The sequence below is a fragment of the Myotis daubentonii genome, chromosome 18 (genome assembly GCF_963259705.1).
Source record: "Myotis daubentonii chromosome 18, mMyoDau2.1, whole genome shotgun sequence".
NCBI classification, from domain to species: Eukaryota; Metazoa; Chordata; class Mammalia; order Chiroptera; family Vespertilionidae; genus Myotis; species Myotis daubentonii.
The window spans coordinates 19,526,304-19,551,585 of NC_081857.1; the positions used below are offsets into that span (position 1 = coordinate 19,526,304).

Genomic DNA, 25,282 nt, shown 5'->3' on the forward strand with positions numbered 1-25,282 from the left:
AAATCAAAATTCATGCAAAAAAATAAAAATCCATGAGATGAACACAATAGCATAATTTTAAATGAAAACAGGATCTGACTCTGCACTTGAAAGATTCTGCCTCTTTCACCTCCCCCTAATCTTGGCCCAGATCTTAGGCCCCGCCCACACTGTTAGAGTCAACATTCTAACAAGGTCCCAGAAAATGCACATGCACCTTGAAGTTTGAGAGGCACTGCTTTGGACAACACCTCTCAAGCCACAACAACTCAAAGTCTTGGAATCCAGACAGCAGCAAAGATGGATAGGGATAATCAGAAAAAAAGTTCCAGAAGCATCCGCCCCCACCAGTTGGCTGGCCATTTGCCTGGATTTGCACACGGCCACCTTAGAATTGTAGTGTTTCATAGTTTCCTATAAACTTTAAAACCTGTTTTATTTGGAAATCATCATACATTCATAGGAAGTTGCAAAGAGAGTACAGAGAGAAGCCATGTGCCCTCACCCACCTTATAGCCACACCCACCTCCCTTCCCTGCCTCACTCCCATCCCTAACTCTTGGCAGCCACTAATCTGTATGAATGAATGACATATAAGTGGAATCATACATATGCAACCTTTTGAGATTGGCTGTTTTTCACTCAACATGATGAACTGGAGAGTCATCCCAATTATTGCACATATTACTTCCTTCATCGAATTGTTTGTGCACCTTTGTCAAAACTCAGTTGGCCATATTTGTGTGGAGCTATTTCTAGAGCATTGTATTTCATTAATCTATGTGTCTATCTCTCTGCCAATACCTGAGGTCTTGATTACTATAGGTATATGATAAGCTTTAAAATTTGGATAGATTGATTTTCTCACTTCTCTTTTTTCCCCCCAAAAAAGGTTTTAACTACTTTAGTTCTTTACCTTTCCATATAAATTTTAGAATTATACACCCCGAAAATCTTTCTGACATTTACATCGGAAATGCATTAAACTTATATGCCAATTTGGGAAGAATTACTATCTTTACAATGTTGAGTCTTCTAACCCATAAGCACAATAACCTCTACATTTACTTAGATCTTTGATTTCTGTCACCAGCATTTTGTAGTTTTTAATGTACAAGTACTGTATTTATTTTATTATATTCATACCTGAGCATTCATTTGTGTGAGCGGTTATAAGTGGTCTTATACATTTAATTTCACTTCCACATGTTTTTGCAATTACTTTTCTTAGATCGACCTTGTATCTTATGAACTTACTGAACTCACTTATTAGCTCCAGGAGTTTGCTTGTAGATTTCCTGGGATTTATAAGTAAATTTTCATGCCATCTGCAAATACAGTTTTTCTTCTCCTTTTAGATCTCTATTTTTTTTTAATTTCCTTTTCTCGCTTTCTTGAGGTAGCTAGAACTCCAGGTGCTGTGTTGAATAGCTGTGATGAGAGCAGGCATCCCTGCCTAGTTCCTGATCTTAGGAAGAAGCATTTAGTCTTTCTCTGTAAAGTCTGATGTTCGCCGTAGGTTTTTATGGGTGTTCTATACCACGCTGAGGAAGGGCCCCTCTAGCCCCACTTTTCTGAGTTTTTCTTGTGGGGAAGGAAGAAATTTCCTCTACTCTTCCAGGTTCTGGGCCCCACACTCAACAAGGACAGAAGTTCCTTTGTTTGGGACCTCAACCTACATGTCTCTTCATCTGGCTGTTGATTCTTAGTCTTAAAATCCTTTGTAATAAATTCATGATCTAGCAAATAAATGGGTTTCTCGAGTTCTATGAGCCACTCTAGCGAGTTTGCTGAACCCAAGGAGGGGTTCTTCGGAACCGTCGAACTCTACAACACAAAGTAAATCTGTGACCTAGAAATAATAATGTCAGTATGAACCCACACAGTGTAACAAATGTACCACAGTAATGCGAGGCAATACCAATAACATAGGGGAAATGGTGTGTGTGCGTGGAGTGGGGGAGGAGATAAAGGGGCTGAGTATATAGAACTCTGTACACTATTTGCTCACATGTTTTATCAATCTAAGACTGTGCTAAGAAAGAAAGTCTATTCGTTATTTAAAAATGCAACTCTAAGAGAGCTGGCATTAAAAGAAATGTGATGAGAATTTTTTAAGCTTTAGGAGAGCCAGCAGGGTCACCCTGGAACCTTGCTTTTAAACTGCACTGCAAGCCTTGCTACCCAGGCGCACTTACAGAGTCCATCACCTGTAAAATAAACTCAAGCCTCGCTTCCTCAGCGGCACAAGCTCAGGCCCCGAGAGAGCTGTAGAGCGAACCCCCTGAGAAATAAGAGGGCCAAAATTTTCATCCCCTTCCTAGGTTACTGAATTTTTCTCATGAAAATGAAATGGGGCGTGGCTGGCCAATTTGAAAAAGCAACATCACAAATTCCTTCCTAAGGGGAGGCCGGGGGCGGGGGGCACACACAGGTTTCTCTGGCTGAATGCTCCTTAACTCACTGTGATGATGGGTTTTTGACCTGACGGTTAATTCTCCCTGATGATGCAGAAGGCTCTGTAAATTTGTTTTGGTGGGTTTTCTCTTCGGAGTAACTAGATGAGGCAACCAGCTCACCTTGCCTAACATAAGAAGGCTGCTGCTGCTTCTTTTTAAAAAAATGACTCCTGCGCTTCAGAATTTCTGCACGTGATCAGAGGGAGCACATTTCCTTCTGTTGCTCCAGCAGCTCTTAGTGAGGGGCTTGTTTCAAATCCCCCTAAACTACACTGGCTCATCGAGTGGAGGCCCTTTAAAACTGGATTAATCCCCTGGAGTTCGAAATCCTTTTGCTTTGAGGGCTGAAATCTGGCTCCCTCACCTTTTGAATCCCCAACTTGTGCTTTGAAAGTTAGCACTTTCTCTTTAAATGGCAAGAAAGATCGGAGGTAAGCCTTCTAGAGCTGAATGTATTGATTGCAATGATCGCCTTTAATCCACCCCTTTCCTCCTTATAATGTTCGGCTTTCTTCTCTTAATTAGAAAGAGCCAGAGATTATCTGCACAAAACCGGGAGGTTTATTGTGATTGGCGGGATTGTCTCTCCTGTCCACGACTCCTACGGAAAACAGGTGGGCTCCGCTTTGCCCCTTTTCTCCCTCGCCTCCCCTGCCCCCCCCCCGCCCCCCACTTCCTGACCTGATGCCTCCTCTGGCATCAAACTGCCCCACTGCCATTTCTGCTGTGATTCCTGCCAAAGCAAAATGCCTGGTAGCAGGCATCCCGTTTCCCATCTCTGGACCAGCCAGACCTCAGGGACTGGTGTTGGGCAGCAGCTGGAACAGCTGCCCACGACCAGGCAGCTGCTGGCAGTGCCAGGCTCGGTCCAAACTCATTAGAAGAGAAGCAGTCACACCCGCTGAGGGCCAACTGTGGCTTGGCAGGGATGCCAAATTATCGCCTGGTTATGGGCTAGGCAAGTCTTTCCTGGGATTTTAGGAGGAAAAAAGACTTACACCTTTTATAATCTGATTTTACAAAGTCACTTTCCTGCCCCTCCATCCCTGCCTCATGTCCCAGATAATCTAGGAGCCACTCCCCTTGCACCCCCATGCAACTTGGTGGGCCCCAGGGGAGCCTGAGTCTCATCTCTGTGCTGGGCACATGGCTGCCCCTAGAGGTGGGGGCTCATCCATGGGCCCTGTTGGGGGTGGTCTCCTCCTCCTCCTGCCCTTCATTCCTCTTCTTTCCCTGCTGCCCCTCCATGCCTGTCTTGTGTCTGATGGACAAGTAAAGGGGGCACACCCTCACTCCCTGTCACCACCGAGAAATGGCTGTGCTTTTGGAATGGGCTGCCCCGGATGGTGTCTCGGGAGGCGGTGGGGAGCAGACACAGGTCCCATGATTGCCCTGTTGCTTCCCAGGGCCTTGTATCGAGCCGGCATCGTCTCATCATGTGTCAGCTGGCCGTCCAGAACTCCGACTGGATCAGGTAGGGCTGGTCTGCATGTGGCCCTGGGACTCACAGAGGTGGGTGGAGAAAGGATGGGTCTGGGCAGGGGTCGGAAGGCCAGGGAGGATAGTAACCCTGTTAAAGACAAAATTCAGCTGAGTATATATATATATTTTATTGATTTCAGAGAGGAAGGGAGAGGGAGAGAGATCAAAACATCAATGATGAGTGAGAATCATTGATCGGCTGCCTCCTGCATGCCCCACAGTGGGGATCGAGCCCACAACCCAGGCATGTGCCCTGACTGGGAATTGAACCATGACCTCCTGGTTCATAGGTCAGTGCTCAACCACTGAGCGAGGCTGGCCGGGCCAGCTGAATAGATTTAAAGATCAAATTGGCTTTATTCAAAGATTCATGAATCAGGCAATATCCCACCTAGCAAGTAAAAAGGAGCTCCGAGGAGCGACACCAAATGGAAGGCTTTTATAGGCAGAAGGGGAGAGAGTGGATTGTTTCGGGCTTAGGTAACCTACCTGGGGGCAGGAGGAGGCTATCGGGTGAAGTACCTCACCAGGAGCTGACCAGGAAATTCTAGACTGACTGGTTAAGATAATAATCCTGGGAGAGGCTGAAATTGCTGTTAAGCTAGGTATGACACCCTGGTTTGGTGATGTGAGCTTAGCACAAGTGACTCCATTTTGGGCCTGTTTGTTTCATAACAGCCCTGTGCAAGCAATAGTTATGTAGACCAGAGGTCCTCAAACTTTTTAAACAGGGGGCCTGTTCACGGTCCCTCAGACATTCCACACATGCGCACTGCGGGCCCGGGACGAGTCGGCTGCTAAGCAGGACAGGCAGCGGCGGCAAGGACCCCTGATGTAGACCTTCAGGGGTGGCCCAACTGATAACTTACATTTTTAACCAAGTTCTGGGGCCCATGGCACTAAAGAGGGTGCTTCTAGTGTTTCATCTGCTCTGACACCTTTGGATCCAGGAATATTCTTGGAGCTTCCAAAAGCATCATTGGGTTTGGGGTGAGGCATGGCCAGAAAACCCAAAATGCTTCCCTACTTTTATCCCCACTCAATTCCCAGGTGAGTGGCCTGGCCTTGGCTATTTCCTTTCCCCAATTGGGGTCTCTAGGGCCCCAGGTTGACTGTGGGTCAGAGGTGTGGGGGGAGCGCTTGCTCCCTTTCCCGGGGACATTCCACTAAGATGGCAGAGCCTTTACCCACTGAGCCTGCCCTGTAATTAAAGCAACCTTCCGCTAATTATGCTAATTACACTCCCAACGTGCCTACAGCTGTAATTTGCATGAGTGGATGATGTTTCTAAAAAATAATGGCCCACCATGTGCACTGTCACTTCCCCCATGGAATCGTCAGCAGCACCTAGGCTCCCTTGAAAGGAAGAAAAGGAGGGAAGGCAGACCTCAGGAGGAGGAGATGGGTGGGCCAGAATGAGAGCCGTGAAGGGAGGCGACAGTGGTGATTAAGAATCCATCCTTGCCCATCGTGCACAGTGATCTGTGTGAGGAGCACATGGTAGACCTCCTCCTCCCCCCAGGACAGAGGTTAGGCAGAGAGACAGTTGCCTTGTCTCAGATGAGGCCCAGAGACGTCCAGGGGCTCGAGAGCGAACAGCACGCCTGAGGTCAAGGCAGGGATAGAAACACAGCCTCTGAACCTTGTGACTCATCACCTGCTGGGGAAACGGGGTCCCGTCGGGAGAATACTGGGCAGCAGGCTGTTCTCCTCGGATGTGATTAGAAGATTCTAAACGAATTCCCTCAGCCACTCACTAAATGTTGATTGACAACTTCCAGCCCGCCCTGCTCTAGGCACTGGGAAAGCTAGAATACGGAGCTGAGGTCACTAGGGGGGTTCAGAGCTAGCTCTAGAGGCGGGGCTGGGTGCAGCAGGGCCCCTGGACATGGGGAGTCTGCTGAGTAGATCCATCCGGGGTCTGTGCATCTCAGGGGAGGGCTGGGCTGGGATCTGGGGGGAGAGGGGGGCAGGCTCAGGGCAGGCTGACTCTCTGAGTTTTCAGTTGGAGAGATTGCCTCTCTGAAAACCTTAGGTGTATGTGCATGGTGGGAGGTGGGCAGGGGATGCTCAACTGCTAAGATCCCAAGTTAGCATCTCATTTAGCGTGTAATGAAGGCCGAGTGATGCATCATTCAGGGCTGGAGCCCTGCTCACTCTCATCCTGGGGTGCAGGAGGGCGTGGCCCGGCCCAGTCTGACGGCCAGGCCCACCCCCGTGCCCACAAGGCACCCCTCTGGGCAGCGAGGCAGAAAGGGCAGACTCCCCAGCTCAGCTGGCTGCAGCCACCGCGGGGTGAGGGCTTGGCTCTCGCTATCCTACAAGGCCCCCAGGAGAATTCCCGTCGTGCAGGTAAGGATACAAGCAAGACACTCGCCTGGGCACTTTACCTCCAACACTCATCACGCCCTTCTCATCTCCCCACAAGAGAGCTGCTGCTGCTGGTCTCGTCTTACAGAAAAGTGAGCGCCCAGAGCGATCACATAGCCTCCCCACGGCCCTGCAGCGCGAAGCTCTGGGCCTGGGGTTCTGCCTGAGCAGACGAGTGTCAGCGTCCCTGCATGTCAGCCCACACACCCCTCCTCTCACAGAGGGGAAACTGAGGCTCGGGGAGGCGTATAAGCCCAGGTTGTATCAGCTTTGAGATCTAACTCCACAGCATGACCAGGTCTGCTCAGCGCCCCGAGCGGTGGTCTTTGGAGGGAACCAAGAAGAAAAGAGGGAGAGACTGGACACCAAGGGAGACCCCCTCTTTCCCCCATTGTGCAGGGTGGACCCCTGGGAGTGCTATCAGGACACCTGGCAGACGACCTGCAGCGTGTTGGAACACCATCGCGACCTCATGAAGGTGAGCTGGCCGCGCCAAGGGCTGGGGGACCACAGAAGCCAGGCAGGCTGTGGGGAGGGTGCCGCTGGCCTCCTGACCTGGTTCGGACTCTGGTTTCTCACCAACCAGGCCCCGAGCAGCACACGGGAGGGCGGTGGGCTAGGCACCCAGAGCAGCCCCAGGGACTGCACCTGCCCTGCTCCCCTTGCTGGATCTGACCTGGGGCTGTTTTCATCCTCTGGGGGCAAGTTCAAGGTGGGATGAAGACCACAGGCAGAAGACTTCAGAAAGTGAGGCGAGACGGAGACCAGGCAGAAAAGGCAGGAGAAGGGAGGGCCTCTGGGAGGAGGAACAAGCAGCCAGGTGCTCCTGTCCCACCTGTTTGGGAGCCAGTGGTCCCCCCCACCTCCAGCATAGGATGCTGTGCTGAGGGCTGCACACCTGCGGGTCAATGTACCGCCATCCCCACGGGTTCCTCCTCAGTGAGTCCCACGGGCAGACAGCGTTTCAGCTCCTGCTGTGTCCGTGGGTAAAAGGAAGCTCGAGAGGTGAGCCAGCGTGTCTGAGGACACATGGTGACTGCCTAGTGAGCACGGCAGGGTGCCTGGGGCTTGTGGCCGGGTTGCCAGATGAGGACGGGTTGCCAGGTGAGGACGGGTTGCACACCAGCCAATTGCACCCGCCACAGACCAACACCAACCCATTGACTCCCACTGTGAAAGGAGAGAAGCAGGAAGCCCAGCCCCCAAGGCCAGACACAATCCATTCTGCTCACCTGCACCGACCCTGCTGCAGGGCCCTCCCAGCCCCAAACCACAATCCAACGCCATTGTTCTGCCCCCAGGGAGCCCCTCCAGCGCATCTGTGCTTGTGTCGAAGGGCCTGTCCCATCTCCTCCTTGGGGAGCTGTCCGCGGCCCTGGCCACCCCACACTATGCCAACCACGGACCAGGCTTTATCTTAACAGACGCGCAGCCTTTGGGGTCCAGACCGTCCAGGGAGTCACCAGAGGAGTCGCGAGGACTAGCAGGCAGTTGCCTCGTCCGTTAAGATTTCCCCCAGGCCCAGGGAGTTGAAGAAAACCCATGTCCCTTCCCTCCATTTTCAGAACCCTTCACACTCACCCCGAGTCTTTTCGGGCCCCCTGGAAAGGACTGGTGAAGGATGGCACTGGCTGCTCCCCTGTGCTGCCCCGTGATACAGGACACCCCGTCTTACTGACTAAGGGTGTATCCGTCAGGAGAGGCTAAGAGATGCTGTGGTGACAAACACCCTGAAAATCTCAGTGGCTGCCCACACAGTTCTTCTCACACTGAGTGTCAGCTGAGGGGCCACAGGGACCTGTGCTCCCAATAGTCACCCAGGAGCCCGGGCATCATGATGGAAGGGAGGATGCCAGAAACCCACAGACATGCCTGGGCCCCAGGTATGCCAGCCATAATGCCTGGCTCCTGTTTTGCTGTCTAGGTGCCTGGGCTCCCCGCCCCTTCCCCTGTTGGCAATGCCCAGAGGCATGGTCCTGGGCCAGAGAAGCTGTGCCAGGCGCCCCAGCTGCAGCAGTGATGGCCACAGATGGGCAGAGGATGTAGGTCTCGATGGCCCCGGGCTTGGAGCAGGAGCTGGGCTGCCTCCTAAGAACCCTTGGCCTCCCCAGTCCTAGCATCAGGCTGGGTTTCTGGCAGGGAGAGTAGACCCATCGGAGAGACAGGCACGGGGCTTAAGAAGTGGCTCAAGGCCACATTCGGGAAGTCCTCTGAGAACCTGAGAAACTGACGAGGACAGGTTGGGGCCGGCGGCCTGCCCTCTCCTCCTTCCCTAGCCTAGAACTAGGATGCACGCAGCAAGAGGAGGAAACTCCTCGGCTGCCAGACCAGTTATTAAGTGCGAATGTGGCGTTTTCTTATCTGGGGGTGACATAACATTAAAAAGGGGGCAGACTGTCCCTTCCACTCCACCAGCAATACCTTCAGAGGGTCCCCCCAGCCCTGGAGCTTGGGGGTCCTCTGGCAACAGCACAGTAATCCAGAACGGGCGGTGGGCAGGGGCTGGGATGCTGGCTTGCAGGGAAGGGGCCTGGAGTCAGCAATGGCTCTTCCAACGCTACACAGATTGAAAACTCACCCTTTGTTTCTGTTGCCCAGCAGCCACTGTCCCCTCACTCCTGGGTCAGCTGTGACGAATGCTGGGTATCACAAACGCTTCCTGCTCCGTTTTCTGAAGCTCTAGAGCAGCGGTTCTCAATCTGTGGGTCGAGACTCCTTTGGAGGTCGAACGACCCTTTCACAGGGGTCGCCTAAGACCATCGGAAAACACATATATAATTACATATTGTTTTTGTGATTAGTCACTAGGCTTTAATTATGTTCAATGTGTCACAATGAAAATACATCCTGCCTATCAGATATTTACATGACGATTCATAACAGTAGCAACATTACAGTTATGAAGTAGCAACGAAAATAATTTTATGGTTGGGGGTCACCACAACATGAGGAACTGTGTTAAAGGGTCGCGGCATTAGGAAGGTTGAGAACCACTGCCCTAGAGAGAAGCAGCGCAGGATAACACAGGACAATGCTGAATACACATAGCATTTCCGCTTGGCTCTGGAATGTGGCTTCACACTGGCCCGCTCTGCCCAGGGCCCCGCCCCACCCTCCTGCAACACAAACGCTTCCTGCTCTGCCTGGCACCGCTCTGGCTTGGCCCTGCCGTTGGCATTTCTGGCCTGGAGAGGCGGCAGATGGTGATAGTGCCTGGTGTTTATATGACCTTTCCCAAGCTCACACGGCCCTTGTGCAGACATGACCTCATTTGAGCCCCATGAAGCGGGCAGAGAGGGCAGGTATGCGTGTTACCCAGAGGTTACAGCATGGGCTGGGGGTACCAGGTTCCTGCCACGCGCCAGGCACTCCATAGACACCTTGCATGTCCTCCCTCGTATAATCCCAGCACAACCTGGAAATGTTGCCTCTCTATGTTAGACTCCTGAGCTGAGGTTCAAGAGAAGTTAAGTCCCTATCCAAGGTCACACAGACAGAAGGGGGCAGAGCTCAACCTTGAACCTAGGTCTGGGCCACACCACACCCCATTGGACAGCACATGTGCGTTTGGAGATGATTAGAAACACGTTCCGTAAGTCACTTGGCTGATGGCACTGACTCTGAACTTTTCCCCCAGCGGGTGACCGGCTGCATCCTCTCCAATGTCAACACCCCCTCCATGACCCCCGTGATCGGACAGCCCCAGAACGAGAACACCCAGCCAATGTACCAGAACAGCAGCGTGCCCACCAAGCCCACTGCAGGTAGGGAACGCCGGCGTACGGAGGGTTCTCCGGCTTCAGAACCGCCGGGAGCGCTTGTTAAAGTCCAGAGTGCTCGGTGCCGCCCCGGATCTGATTCAGTATGTCTGGGAGGGGGAGAGTTGGCATTTTTAACAAGGTGATGCTGATGCTGTGGTCTCCGTAGCGACAACGCTTCATATAGAGGGTCAGAGAGAAATGGCCAGGATTAGAGAGACACAGAGACACAGGGGTGAGGGCGTGCATTCTTCCACTGTATATCAATATAAATTATATAAGTATAAGTATAATATAAATATAAACTGCCTCAATGGAAATGAAAGATACAAAAGAGCGCATTGTCCTTTGCCTCTCCCAAGGGGTCAAGGACTTTGCCCAAGTCAAACAGCGAGGAAGTAGCAGGACCAGGAGTCAAACCCAGGCCGTCTGCATCCAGAATCCCACCCTCTTACCCGCCTCTTCAGTGACAGAGAGGTGGGGGGCCACCCAACACCTAGCACTGGGTGTCCGCACCGTGCTCAGTGCTTTACCCGGCTTCTGTTCGAATGCAGAGATTCTGTGATAGAGATAGGACGTTCCCATGGACGTGAGATGCAGAGGAGACGTGGTTCGCCTCAGGACACACGGCTGAAACGCACAGGAGCCAGCATTCGCATCCAGGGCTTTCTGATTCCAAGGTCTACGCTCTGTCTGATATTTTCTTCCAGGCCAATTGCAAGAGGCAGGCCCTGGTATTAATTTTCCAGCCTGGAGCCCAGAAGCGATTATGTCATTAGGCTGCTAGAAACAGGAAAGAGTCCCATAGTTCACTTACAGCCACAGGTGGGGGCTCAGAAAAAAAAAAAAAAGTCTGGATTAGAGCCCAGAGGGATGATGGAAAACCAGATACCTCTTGGCCAGAGTAGGCTGTCTGATTGTTCTAAGGGCCGTCTGCATGGGAAGGAATGACCAGCAGGAATTATTCCACATGAATCCTCTGCCACAGGCCCAGGCTCCTTGGGTCTGGGGGTCAGTGTTCAGCGGTGGGTAAAAAAGCTCATGATATTAAAAAAAATAAATAAGCAAACAGCCAATATGCCCTTTAAACACAGGATATAACCCACCTGATGTTACACAGACACAGCTGCATGATACACATTTGAAAAATGGATGACATATTGGTATATCATTTATTTCCTTCTTCATATATCTTCCTCTTCTATATTTTCCGATTTTTCAACCGTGTAATAAACATGACCGGAGAACAGACGCCAGTCCGTGGCTCAAAATGCTGTGCCTTGGACTGTGAATGAGAAGGAATCTTTGCCGTCATGTTTCTGTTCTTTCTCTCTGCCCTCCTTCCACCGCCCCCCGCCCCCTCCCACCGCCCCCTTCCAGTGCACCCCGCTGTTAACGGGGGCCCGATGCTCGGCTCACCCAGTGCCAGTTGTGAGTGGTTCTCTCCCTGACCCTGTGTGTCTTGCTCTCTCCCGCAGCCAAGATCTTGGGGAAGGTGGGAGAAAGCCTAAGCCGGATCTGCTGCGTCCGCCCACCCGTGGAGCGCTTCACTTTTGTGGGTAAGGAGCACGGACCTTCTCTCCCAGTCCTGCCTCTTTTCTTTCCCTCCTCCCTCCCTTCATTCATCCAGCAACACCACCACCCCCGCCCCCGCCCCAACCCCTCCCTCACCCCATCCAGCACCTGCTATAGGATGACCATTTACAGAACAATGGTTTCCAGAAAGCAAGTTAACAGTGGTGCTGGTGGAGCTGTTCTGGGAGGCAGAGGGCATGACCCTCAGGGCCTGGGCTGCCTGGGAGACCCCCTCGGAGATGGGCTCATTCCCAGCCCCCCCCATGTGTCTACATGCCTAGGAGTTTTCAGGGGCCCACATCCCCGCTCAGGTCCTTCCGGCTCAGGCATGCCTGTCCTCCTGGCGGCGGGCAAAGAACACACACACACGCTTCCCTAATTCCCTCTGGTTCGGGCTGCTCCCCATGGACCCCGCATGGATGGGACTCTCCGAGCCCCCAGTCCCCCTCGGCGGAGGAGCTAAAGGCCCCGGCCTCTCCCCTTTGCCGCTTTGGGGCTGACGCCTGCCATTTCTGAGATTCCCAATCGCAGGCGTCTGGAGAAGGAACTAAGAGGGACAGCTGAGGAGGAAGGGAGGCAGGGGACCAAAGTGGCCTCCCCGTGGCTTTGTGCACGCCGTGCTCCCCCGCGCAGGCCTTGCACACGCGCAGGCTGGCGCCGAAGGCTCTGTCGCTCACACTGGCCTCGGGCTCTTGCTGCATCCCGCCCCGTGGAGAACCGCCAAGGCTGTTTTGCCTGCCCTTCGGGCCACGTCACCCCTAAGGAGAGAGGGCCACCTCCGTGTGACTCAAAGCTGCCTCCCTCGGTTCGAGGACGTTGCTCTTCCCTAAAATACAGAAACAGAAGGCGCTCAGCAGGAGCGTGTGTGTTTGTCACTGGCTCCCCAGCGAGGCTAATTCTGACCGTCCCCGAAATGTGACGCCTGCCCTGGAGCCCAGGGAGATGCTCCCTCTCTATTTTGGGCTGGACTGTGCTGTCCATTCACTCTATGCAGATGCCCCCTGTGCAGGGAGGCAAGCACCCCCCCATCCCCCACCTCCACCCCCTCCCATGTACTCATTCCAAGGAGCCCAGGCAGACTGCAGGTTGGGTACCAGAAGTCAGGGCCCTAATGCTTCTGTGTTCCCCTCTCCTCCCAGATGAGAATGCCAACCTGGGCACGGTGATGCGGTACGAGGAGATTGGTGAGTGGGGATGGGAAAGCAGGGGTGGGGCACGGGGAGCCGCCTGCCTCCACCACGGGCCAGGGTGGCTGCCGGGTCTACTCTCAGAAGAGTCCCAAGCAAAGACCAAAGTCTCAGTGATCCCCCTGTTCGCCTCCTAACTGCACTCTCGCCAGTTCCCAGGAGGGAGGCCTGATCCCTGGGCAGCTTTCCCTTGGAGCCTCCTCTCCCTCATCCAAAGACCTGGGAGTCGAGCTTCAGTGCCGGCCAGAGGGACCCACCCACTCCACTGCACAGGAGGCAGAAGACCTTTGCATGGAGAAGGGCAGAGAGGGAGCCAAAAGCTGCCCCACAGCCTCCCTGCAGCCTGGGGCTGAGGCTAAGGCATCTACCATCCATGCGAGGGCCGTGGAGGCTCAAGGCCAGAGCAGGCGGAGGGCGGGGACCGGAGCTGCCAGGTGGACAGGAGCCAACCTGCCCCAGGGAGGGAACCGAGTCCTGGCCAACCTGGGGAGCAAGCCAGAAAACTGCAATCTTTCCAAGGTTCCAGAGTGGATGAGAGATACGGGGGGACACAAATATCTGACGCTGGGGAAAGAGCAGACAGGTTCCAGAATGCAGCTGGAGCTGCACAGGTACCAGGTGACACAGAGGGTCGGTGGCAACGGGATGCCTGGATCTCTAGGGGGAGGGGCAGCCTGGCGTCCAGCAGACACGCTCAGTCTCCAAGGTCCAGCTGCAGAGACGCTGCCGGTGCCCCCTCCCGCCGTCCTCTGGGGCTGGCGGTCACGGCCTCCCGCAGTGACCCTGGGAGGTGGGCTGCACTTGAACATCAGGTCCTCCCAGGAGGCCCAGCAGCTGTGACATCATTTCAGGGGCTTTTCTGGGCCCTGTCCTCTGATCTGAGGTGCACTCGGCTCAGCTCTCGCTGGTTTGCTAGAACCGTTTGCAAGGTTTCCAGGAATTTTGTGAAGCGGCGGTTACATGCAGCCAATACAAAAAAATTAAATTATATCAAGTAACAGTTAAGTAAATTGTGTTAAAAACCAAAGTAATGAGTACTGGAAACTCCTCACTTCCTAAGTAGCTGACCATATTTTAATATCCTTTATTTACTGGCACGGCCCTGTCTGAGGGCCACAGAAAGTGGTACCTGGCTTCCTGGGGGCACCCCAAAGCAGGCAGGTGCACAGTGGCCACAGCCTCCAAACCCAAAGGCCAGGATGGGAGCGAAAGCCCTGCACCCCCTTCCCCAAGGTTCCACACTGGCCAGGAGTTCGTTTTCGGGGAAGTTTCGTGACCAGCAGAGCTCCCTCCTACCGAGAGGCAAAGCCAACGGGTTGGCACAGGGCTCTGCTCTGCGCCCAGCGCTCACTGCAGCCTCGGGAGGGGCAGTCTTCGCCCCATCTTACTTACTCTTCCTTCAGAGGAAGGAACGCTGGGTGGCCACAGGGGTCAGGATGGACGCCTGGCCTGGCACAGGTGGCGGCTGCCTCTGTGTGCGGTGGGAGCTGGGAAGGGCTGAGTGGCCTGGGCTTCACATAGCACAGATTCCTGGGTGGGGAGGGTGCCTGGAGAGCACTGACCCTGGCTGTGGGCCCTGGATCCCTGGGCGGGGGATGGTGAGGGTTGGGGGTGGGGGGAAATGGGAGAGAGCTGCCGTGCCTCCCCGGACCTCCGTGCTGTGAAGCCCTCTGGCTCACACATTCTCTCTCTCTCTCTTTTTTTTTTTTTTTAATATATTTACAGAGAGGAAGGGAGAGAGAGAGTTAGAAACATCGATGAGAGAGAAACATCGATCAGCTGCCTCCTGCACACCCCCTATTGGGGATGCAACAGCAACCCAGGTACATGCCCTTGACCGGAATCGAACCTGGGACCTTTCAGTCCGCAGGCCGACGCTCCATCCACTGAGCCAAACCGGTTTCAGCCACACATTCTCTTTTTGCAATCCCCTTGCACGCTTCAAGAGAAGGGAAAAGCCATTTTTCTCTTAGCTCAGTTAGCATTTTGGCTCCATGTTCTTAACCAGCTGACTGCCCCGCTAGCGGGAGGTGGGGAGGGGGCAACCCCAGACCAAAGGCTTTGCGGGCTATAAAGGCCTCCTGTCTCAGGCATGAAACTGGGAGAAATCACTGCTGCCCTCTAGTGGCCACACGTGAGATCCCAAGCCCTGTGAGGGCCTGCGGTCTGTGATCAATCCATCTGCTCTGGTCCTGTAAGCGAAGGTGGAGACCCCACTCTAACTCTCGGTGCTCTGGCTTTTAACAAAATAATAATCCAACATTCTACTGGAGTGGGAAAGCGAGGCTCTGGCTGGGGGCTAGAAAAGAGATTCATTCCCATGGCTACCAAGCAGAGGTTCTTGTGGGGGCTGCCGCACGCAGAGTAGGATGTCGAGCAGCATCCCTGCCTCTCCCCGGTCTTGACAACCAAACACCTCTCCAGATGCTGCCAAGTTCTGGAGACACAATTGCCCGCCGTTGTGAACCACTGAGGGAGAGCGAGCTGAGGGCCGGCACATCCTCTGGGCTCAGCCCCCTGACTGAGCTTTCAGGTGCCTGGAGTTTGAGCCTCAGCCTTTCAACAGGGAACTGACCTGGCTCTCTGGCTCCTGGTGGGGGGCTGGGAACAATAGGCTCCCAGGAGAGAATCTGGCCTGGCTCCTCTGAGCCATACCAAGGCCGGTTCCTCTCCACAGGTGGGGAGTCGGGCCAGCAATCCCAGGGCATAACATAGAGGGAGGGAGGCATCGCTGACTAGGGCGACACTTTCCCAGGCCCCCAAGATATAAGGGCAAAGGCCATGATGGCCAGCCCAGACCGCCCGGAGGCTCTGAGACAGCCTGCCTGCATGGCCTCTGTGGTCAGGTGGTCTGCAGTTCACTTAGTCATATGTCCTGAGCACCTACTGTGTGCAGGTCACTCTGTCTGCCCTGGGGATATAAAGGTAAACTAAGGTCCCTGCACATAAACAGATCATTCGACTATAGCAGGACATCAGGAGGAAAGGGAAAGGGAGGAGGGAGGGAGGGAAGGGGAGAGAAGGAGAGGGAAGGCAGGAATATTTAGGAGTTAAGCCCCCAGGGCTCCCTGCGGCTCCCTGAGGATGGTCTGTTTGAGTGGGACCATGAGATGCTGCCCTGGCTGTTGTCAGCCAAGCAGCCTCCCTCTGAACCATCGGGGACACCTGCAGCAGGGACAGCATCACGGTCTGAAAGGCCCTGTCAGGCCCTGGGCTAGCTGCGGGGTCTAAGGCCACCTCAGCCTCCGGGCCTGGGGTGGCAGCGGCCTCTGGAAGGTCAGAGCCAGGCAGGCTCACTGTTTCAGACAAGAAGCCCAGAGCCACGGCCTCTTGACAGAGGACCTGGGATGGCTCCGCACTAAACACACCACCGAGTCCCGCCCCCCGCAGAGATCTCTCCTCTGTGGCTCCAAGAACCCCAGGGTTTTAATGAGTGAGTCAGTTTGCTGCTTGTTTTAAACCACCATGGGCCTCCCTGGGCTAATTCAGAGCGGCTTAATGAGGGAAGAAAAACAACTGACAAGCGGGGAGAGTACCTGGGAGTCAGACAAGGGGTTCTTGGCACCGCTTCTCCAGCCCTCAGCTGAGGACAGGGCCCAGGGAAGGAGAGGACAGCTGAGGAGCTCAGCTACTGCCCCAGCTGCCCTCAATGCTCCCCCTTCCCCGCGTCATGTCGGCATTTGTGATGGGAGACAAACCGAGAGAAGGCACAGCAGCAGAGAAGCCAATGCCCCTGACCCTTGAGTTTGATGTGAAGCAACAGAGAGAGACCCTGAGACCTTAGTCAGGGCACATCCCTGGCTCCGTCTCTGTTAGAGTGACGGGCCATCCTGACCCCAGAAACCCCTCAGTACCCAGCAAACCAGACCCTCCCCGAAGTAATTCCTCCCACAGGAGACAGGGGTGGTCTGTGAACGAGCTGAGGGAGAGGTGAGCAAAGGCTTCTGCACTGCACACACCATGGTGCAGGGGTGCCTGGGAGCCCCAGGGGGGAGACTCCCGGGTGCAACGGGGAAGGCGGCTGAGAGCCGCATGCTTCCCAGGTCTTCACAGGCTCCCTCTGCAAACTCTATCCCCTCCTCAGAGCTGCGGATCTTGCTGCTGTGTGGCAGTGACCTGCTCGAATCCTTCTGCATCCCAGGGCTCTGGAACGAGGCAGATGTGAGTACCAAGGTTGCAAGACCGCCCACGGCTGGCATGGGGAAGGAAGGGAGGGGGCACTTGATGTGGGCCTCTGGTCTTCCCTCTCCCCACAGCCTCCCTCCCCAACCCGAGTTTCCTCCCCACTTCTGAGCTCCCAGGAGGGCAATCCATTCCTATCTCCAGGGAAGGAAATTCTCACCCACCCAGGCTGTATCTCCTACTGCATTTCCACACCCACTTCCTCATGCTTGCTCTTGTAAAGCCTGGGGGAAGCCACCTGAGTCATAGAGTACCTTCTGCAAGGAGTGCGGGGGGGGGGGGGGGGGGGGGGATGTGTAAGCTCCAGAGAGTGCTGCTGGCGTAGGAGGGGGTGGGAGGGAGGGATAAAAAAGGCCTTTACCCCTTTGAATTATTGTGTTTTGTTTTCCTTGGATTCTCTTTGAAGAGGTAGTAAATATCACCCTAGAATCCCCTCAACTGGAGAATGGGATCCAGAGGGAAGACATTAATGGCAACAGGTCAGCAGGATCCTTCTGGCCATTGACCTGGACTTAGAGGGAACCAGGAAGTTAAACTTACATCACTTAGAAGCTCAGTGGATGTCCTTGGTTACCAGATCTGACTGGGATGGTCTTAAGCCCGCTGATTCTTAAACGACTCACTCTTCTCGTGGCCAATTATTCTTGTTCTTTCACGAATTCATTCATCTGAGAGCCAGAGCTAATGCCCCCAATCCCATGGATAGCCCTCTGCAAGCTGAGTCCCTGGCAGGAATTCCGGATCCAGTGCGTTTTATTAACTTGCTGTGTGACTCTGTGCAAGTCACTCAACAACTCTGGGCCTCAGTTGTATTTTATCTATAAGATCTATAGCATGTTATCCATAGCAGGGGTCCTCAAACTAGGCCCGTGGGCCACATGCGGCCCGCCGAAAACATTTATCCGGCCCACCGGGTGTTTTTGCCGCTGCTGTGTGCATAGGGATTTGTTCATAGTTTTTTTTAAACTATAGTCCAGCCCTCCAACGGTCTGAGGGACAGTGAACTGGCCCCCTGTTTAAAAAGTTTGAGGACCCCTGATCTATAGCATCCAGAGATTTTAAAGAAATATACAATACAGACCCTAACCCCAAGTATTAGGTGGCAAGATGGATACATATGAAATAATACATATATATGTCTCTGGAGAGAGAGAGAGATCCGATAGGATCAGACTCAAGATTCTAGTTCTACTCTAACACAACTCATGACAAAATATGTTCTGAGCATCAGGTTTTCCCACCTCTAAAATTGGTATAATAATGGTGCCTACCTCATCGGATTTGGGGAGAATTAAATGAGTTTCCCTATCTATAGCGCCCTGCCTAGCTCCTGACACACTGTTACATACAACATATGTTAATAAGTGAGTTTACCTGCGCAGACATGGAGGTCTACACATGGGTACGGGGGAAGGGCATCCATTGCTGACAGGCTGTGGGACAACCAGGAGGGGAGGAGAGACTCGGGGGAGCAAATTACAGTGCAGGCCTTTCATCTCCAGCCCTCGATTCCGGCAGAGAAATTCTAAACCCCCTTTCAGTTCTGGATTAGGTGGCTTCCTTAGCTTTCACTTTCCTCCCTGCCTCACAAGGTGCCGTGAAGGTGAAAAGTCATGCGGGCAAAGTTCTGTACAGATCGCAGCAGAGCTCTGCCAAGAATCCAGGCAAATGCGGGCAACTGTCCGCGGCTGTCCCAGCGGGAGGCCCGGGCCTGGGAACCTCCAGGGACTCCTCTCCAGGGCAGACTCAGGCTTTGTGGAGCCTGAAAGTACCCAATTTGGGGTTCTGGAAGCGCGGCCAGGGCTTTGTTAGCTCGCCGCCTGCAGGTCCTCTGACTGCCCTCCAGAAGGGCTACTCTCCTTGTTGCCCGTCTGACATTTGAGGAACAGAAAAGTGAGCCCCAGGCCCCGCCCTTCCCTTTGGCCCCTGGAGCTGAAACGACATGTGGGTTAAGACAGGAAATTTGAGAAACCATTAGCTGTTGTTTTACTGGGAATGGGAGAGTGGAGGTGGAGTGAGACCCTCCATCTACTCAACTGTGTCCCCACTTGGCGGGTCACCCCAGAGATCGGGGCTCCCAGCCTGGCTGCTCCCAGAGGGCCCAGCAGGCCCAGGCCAGCAGGGACCCACATCTGTCCTGGTCAGGGTGCTGAGGACTCCAGTCCACAGCACAGGCAGCAGGCCAGGTGGGTGAGGGGGATACGCAAAGCTCATTAGTGGGTTTTCTAGAGCCCAGAGCTCTACCTCCCCACCCAGCCTGGCCCATTACTCAGTCCTCTGATTCAACCCCCAGCCAGTCTGTGGTGCCCTTAGAATCATCGTATCTGAGGCAGAGAGAAAAAAACCAAGGAGCTGTTTCCTTATACAGTGAGTGTGAAGCTCAGCCCACAGCACAGGTGTGCCAGACAGGTGTGTGAACCAAATTAAAATTCAACTCCAAATCGCTGCCCCACAGGGATGATGGGAAGTTGGTCTCAGTCATCACTGACTAGCAGAACCTGAGAGTCTCCTGTTCGCCCTGAAATGAATATCAATGCATGAGGGTCCCCACAGACATCTCTCTTCAGGCCTTGTGGTGCCTTGAAGTTGGTGGCTCTATGCTCACCTGGGGCACGGGACTCCTGGGTGAGTCTAGAAGCCCAGAGCTGATCTACCCACCTATGATCACCGGGCCCCATTTTCTTCTGAGGCTTTGCTCCCAGGGTGATGCCTGGGAGGGAGGAAGGAGGGGTTTCACAGATCCCTAGCTTCTCTCCAGTACGGAGGAGGGGGCGACAGCTAAAGCTCTTTTTATTCTGATGTGATATCCCTATCTTCTCTCTCCTCCTCGGACATCTGGTGAAACCTCTTCAGGGAGTTTAAAACCACTGACTTAAAAACATTCTGTTGTCTGCCCTGCAGATTCCGCTCCTGAAGGGGCTGGCTCTGCTAGAAACAGGGTTGGGGTTGGGCAGAGGGGGTACAGGGAGCAGGAAACTGTAGTCACTCAGTGAATTATTCCACTGTCCTTATTTGGGGAAGGTTGGCTCTCATGGTCTAGAAAAGGAAGGTCTTTTTCAAGACTGGGCACAGGGTGAGCCCTGTTTATTCTTCTAGCACGGTCTGCCCTCTGAGGCCTGCCTGGAATTTCAGTCCCTAAGTATGAGATCACCGGGATGAGGTTTGCGAGACCCGCTTCTGGCCCAGGTGTCGTTCATTCATTCAGCACTTCTCAGAACACCTGGTGAGCCCAACACCAGAACCTGCCCATGTCAGCGGGAGAACAAAGCTCCTTGGAAAATCCCGGGCCCGGGCTTTGTGTTCCAGTCTCCCGTGTTTTCTCCAGAATCCTCAGAAACCAGACAGGAGAGGAGGAGAAACAGCAACCTCTGCACCCTCCTGTAAGGGAAGCTCTAGGGAAGTGGGGAGCCACTCTGTCCCCACTCAGGCTGGGCAGCCGCCGAGACAAGGGGCTCTCCAGCAGGACCACCAAGGCCCTTTCCAGCCACACACTCTCCACCGAGTCCCTCTTGCTCTTTCTTTGCTTTGGATTCCTGAGCCAAAGCTCTTTCCCCAGAAATCTAATTACACAACTAAAGGGACAACCCCAGCCCCACCCCAACACACCCCGTGGGCATTTCCTGTTAGGCAAAGCGACCCATTAGCCCTGCAGAGCATTCCGACCTCCTCTGACCAGTCACACACCCCTAACCCTTACATTCCCCGGGGAGAAAATTCCATGCAAGTGCATCATGTTCCTCCATAGGATCCCAAAGAGCTGCTTGTGTGTTTCCTGGTGATTGGCATTTTCATTCTTGATTCCAGGAGAAATCAAGACTCAGATGGCTACTTCCTGGACTAGCCTTGGAGATCAGGACCCAGCCCCCCTAGCCTGTTCATTTCTGGGCTTTTTATATATATATATATGTATATATATAATTAATTTCAGAGAAGAAGGGAGAGAGAGATAGAAACATCAATGATGAGAGAGAATCATGGATCGGCTGCCTCCTGCACGCCCTACACTGGGGATTGAGCCTACAACCCAGGCATGTGCCCTGACCAGGAATTGAACCATGACCTCCTGATTCATAGGTTGACGCTCAACCACTGAGCCATGCCGGCCGGGCATTTCCGGACTTCTTATTAGAGAACTAGTCTCCCCCCGAAGGCCTGGTTGTTGCTGTGCTGCTTCCTGATACCAGCACCAAAGCAGGTGTGCAGGCGGGACCAAGGTCCATGGGAAACCAAGGCCAAAGGCGTTATAACCGGTCAGCCATGGACAGATTTATGAAGCAGGAAGATTTCATACTCACTCACTCCCCTCCCCCAAACAAAACCTGTGGTCCAGGACCTTCTGCTGCCAGCTGCTTTGTCCATTAGGCTATGGTGGCAGGCAGCCTGGCAAACTAACTCTGATTCAAGTATTCTTTCCTTCGATCAATCTTGCAACTAATACTTATTGAGTGTCCACGATGAACATAAGCACGTTATTTGCCCTGGAGGCACTGGCACCCTAAAAGTATCTTACATTTTCTTAGCTTAGTTCCTTCTAGTCCATGAAATAAAACATGTGAAAACTTCAGAAGAGTTTCTGACCCTAAAAAGCAATCAATATTGGCTGCTATTCATTCATTGGTTTTAAACTATTGAGTAGCTGCCATGTGCCCGGCACTGTTCTAGGGCTGGAGGAACAGAGAAAACAAAATAGACCAAGAGGGGAGCCAGGCCATAAACACTTGGCTTGTGTCTCAGTTAACCCCTAGACTCAAGACCTAGAGCATTCCTGAGAAGTGGGATCTCTATTCCCGTTTACAGATATGGAAACCAGGACTTACATGTATTGTGACTTGTGTAAGACCTAACTATTGGTTAGCAGAGAGGGATTTTGCATAAATCTTCAGCTCCCTAATCCAGATAAGACTGTCAAGTGAGAGGACTGATACATGTAATTCACAGCAGGCCAGGGAGGAGGCAGCACTGAGCTGGGCTTTGAATGATGAACAGGATTGGGTTAAGCGGGTGGAAAGAGAGGGCTTGAGAGGCTGAGAGAAGGCTGTACAAGACCCAGTGGTGGGAACAAGACCTTTTTTGGGGGTCGATGGTTCTGGCTGGTTGAGCTAGAAGGTTTCTCTTGGTCTTTATTTGGGAAGCATTTGACTTTTAAGCAAGATGGCAAAATCATTAAGTTTAATGATTAAATGTATTAGCCAACTCGCCTTTTAAATGAGCCAGGGTCAATATTTAACCCAAAGGAATGAAAGTCTGAAAGGGACATGAGGCACCAGAGACGGGCCAATGAGGAAAGTGTTTTTTTCTTTGTTCCTTTGTCTTTCTTTTTGCATTTCCCAAAGCCGGGCACTCCACAGGCCAGCTCTAATAGGCTGTAGCCGACATTTTTCCAGCCAACCAGCCCGTGGCCTAACTGCCTCCTCCATCCACCAGCTGTGGGAAACCAACCAAAGCAAATAAACAGGGGAAGAGCCTGGGGCAATGGCCACTCCAGAAGAAATCCCTGGGCTCCGGGACAAACGGAGCAAAGACAAACATTTGGTTTTTCAGGCTCAGATGGTTTTTATCAGACAGCCCAGCCGCGGCCAGGAAGCCCCACGGACACTCCCACCCTGGGGATTAGGTCCCCCGCACTGATGAGCCTGGGCTGAATTCACAGGCTCCGGGGAAGGCTAGCGGGGAGTTTCTGGTTCTCGTGTGAAAGGCACTGTTGGCTTAGTTTTCAGGCTGTTTACTTGAGTCTGGAATCCCCTGCCTTCCCACACCGCCAGTCAAGTTGGAAAGGGGAGTGGAGATGATTTTCTCTGGGAAACCCCTCAGAAGCATCATTCATTTGTTTGCACTGAGCCGCATTCTGGAAATGCATTCCCACCCAGCCTTCCCTCCGGGGAGGGGGGTCGGGGGGGGGGTGCAGAACCAAGGTGGACGACTCTTGGTTGAAATGGGTGGCGCTGGTGGCAGAAGCCTGTCGCCTACTGGACACGTTCTCCCCGCATCATTTCTGACCCACTCAGAAGCATACAGAATGCCATACCCCAGGGGGCAATGTAGGGTAATAACCAGAGGACTTAGCCCATGAGGTGCCTGGAGAAAAGACAGAGTATCTTTCCAAACCAAAAAAGTTTCAAGTCACCAAAATGTGAGTCTTAACAATGGATCTAGAAGAGGTGTTGCTCTTGGCAAGGGGACCTGGCCCTGAGCGGGTCTGCTAGGGGCCGCCCGCGGTGTGAGCTCTTCACTTCTTGCAGAGAAGACTTCACAACCCCAGTCCCGGTGATTCTGAGAGGCTGTTTAGTAAAGCTGGGGACAGTGAAGCAAGGAAGGGCTTAGGATAGAAGCAGCAGCAGGGGAGAGCCGAGGCGCGGCTGCTGCGGTTCTGTGGAAATGTCACAGGAAAGAAATGAGCCTCCGCAGGTCTGCCTTGGCTCACTGAGAAGTCAGGGAAGAGGGGGCCTGGAGACAGGTTCAGGGGGTTAGCCTGGGACGAGCTGCCGCTGCCCATGGCTCCCCTGGTTGCAAGTCTCCTGGGGTCCCTTAGAGCTTAGGAGATGCATGCCTTCGAGGGAAGAGGAGAGAGAAGGAAAAGGCGCAGGCATGCTCCTGGGAGGGAGAGCTTACACCGGGATCCGTTGAGGGTTTTAAAGGCCGGGAGCTTAGGGAGAACCTCAATAGAATATTCATCAGCTTTTCCAGGTGTGCCCTCTCAGGGTCGTGGTTTCCACTGATTGGTCTGTGTCAGGGCACGGGGTCATTAGTCATTGCAGCTGGTCCTGGCTTTGCTATTTTTCTAGGCCTGGAGCTGAAATACAACTGAGTCCTGGATGTTCTCTCTAGGGAGGTGACCTTCGGTATCTGGTTGTAAATTGTCAGTTTGTCCAGCGATCTGTCTCAGTTTCCCCATTCCACTTGCCAAGGACTTTTCCTAGCTTCTTCCTACGGTGCCTCAGTGTAATGCTGCCGAAAGAGCCTTTAGAGCAGATCAGACTGAGTGTAAGTTCACCTCCTGGCCGTGCCACTTGGACTTGGGACTAAATCTCACCGAGTCTCGGTTTTCCCATCTATGAAATGAGAACGGAGGCACATATCTCAGAAGAGAGTTGACGTAAGGATTAAATGTAATAATAAATAAAGCTCCTAACATTGTGCCTGGCGCAATAGCAGGTACTGTTTCTTCCCCTCCTTACTGGTAGTCCCATGTTCATCCCTGAATTTCCTCATCTAGAGGACAAACACAAGGGTGCGCATGTCGCTCAGGTGTGGTACCTTAGGAAGAGAGCACGGTTAGAATTCGGAACCCTAACCAGGGTCTCAGAGTGATCCTACAGAGGGTCTTACTGGTTAGACTTGCCTGGCTCAGTCAACGTAAATTGGATCCTGTTGCTAATAGAAGTCAAGGCCTCTGCTTAAAACACCCTAATGGTTTCTCTTTGGAATTGGAATGAAACCCCATCTTTACTGTGATCTGGTCCTTGTCCACTTCCCCCACCTCTCTGGGCTCCAGGTCCACTTGGCTTCTCTATTTGAACACCTTTTCCCACCCCAGGGCCTTTGCACTCACAGTGGCTTCACTGGGAATGCCCTTTGCCCAGGTGTCCCTATGTCTTCCTCTTCTAGTCATTTAGAGTTCAGCTGAAAAGTAATTGTGTTTGATTTTGAAGGGGTTCAGAACAGGCCTCCTAAATGTGTGACTTTAGCCTGGGGATTATTTTGAGGTGAAGGCAATTGAGACCCTGTGGGGAGAAGCTTTTACTTGTCCCTTCAAGAATTTAAATTTGGAGCTTGGCCCATAATAAGTTAGCACCAGAAATAAAGTTTAATGACCTCTCTGGAGGGCACAGCGAATATTTAATCACTGAACACCTGCTCTTATCCTCCTGAGAACGCTCCTCTCTGAAGCCCCAGGGCGTCTGACCTCATCTGAAGCTCCGAATGCCATTACCCCTCATTTTACCTTTCTGTCTTGACCCTCTCGTGTATGTGGGGCTCCCATATGTGAGTCTGTAATTAAATTTGGTTATTTTCTCTTGTTCATCTGCCTTCTGTAGATTTAACTACTAGACCTGCTGGAAGAACCTAGGGTAGGGGGAAATTTCTTCCTCCCCCACAGTATTCAATATTGTCCTTAGCTCTACCTGATGTTTTCTTATTTAAATATTTATCTGTTTATGATCTACCCCTACAAGACAGTAAGCTCTGTGAGCACATTAAATGTACCTGTCTTTTTCAGCAACAGCAGGACAGGGACCAGTTTGCCATATTCACTCAATAAAAAATTGTTGAATGGAAGAATGAAAGGGTA

At 53.0% G+C, this 25,282-nt stretch overlaps 1 protein-coding gene across 1 annotated transcript in view; it reads left to right on the top strand.

The window, feature by feature from the left end:
* NMNAT2 (nicotinamide nucleotide adenylyltransferase 2) overlaps positions 1-25,282 on the top strand; it is a 103,854-nt gene that overhangs the window by 70,002 nt on the left and 8,570 nt on the right. Inside the window, exons 2-8 of the mRNA XM_059674577.1 lie at positions 2,964-3,052; positions 3,845-3,912; positions 6,690-6,768; positions 9,928-10,054; positions 11,527-11,607; positions 12,763-12,807; positions 16,895-16,971. Of these exons, the coding sequence (XP_059530560.1) occupies positions 2,964-3,052; positions 3,845-3,912; positions 6,690-6,768; positions 9,928-10,054; positions 11,527-11,607; positions 12,763-12,807; positions 16,895-16,971 (566 nt within the window). The remainder of the gene's footprint in view (positions 1-2,963; positions 3,053-3,844; positions 3,913-6,689; positions 6,769-9,927; positions 10,055-11,526; positions 11,608-12,762; positions 12,808-16,894; positions 16,972-25,282) is intronic.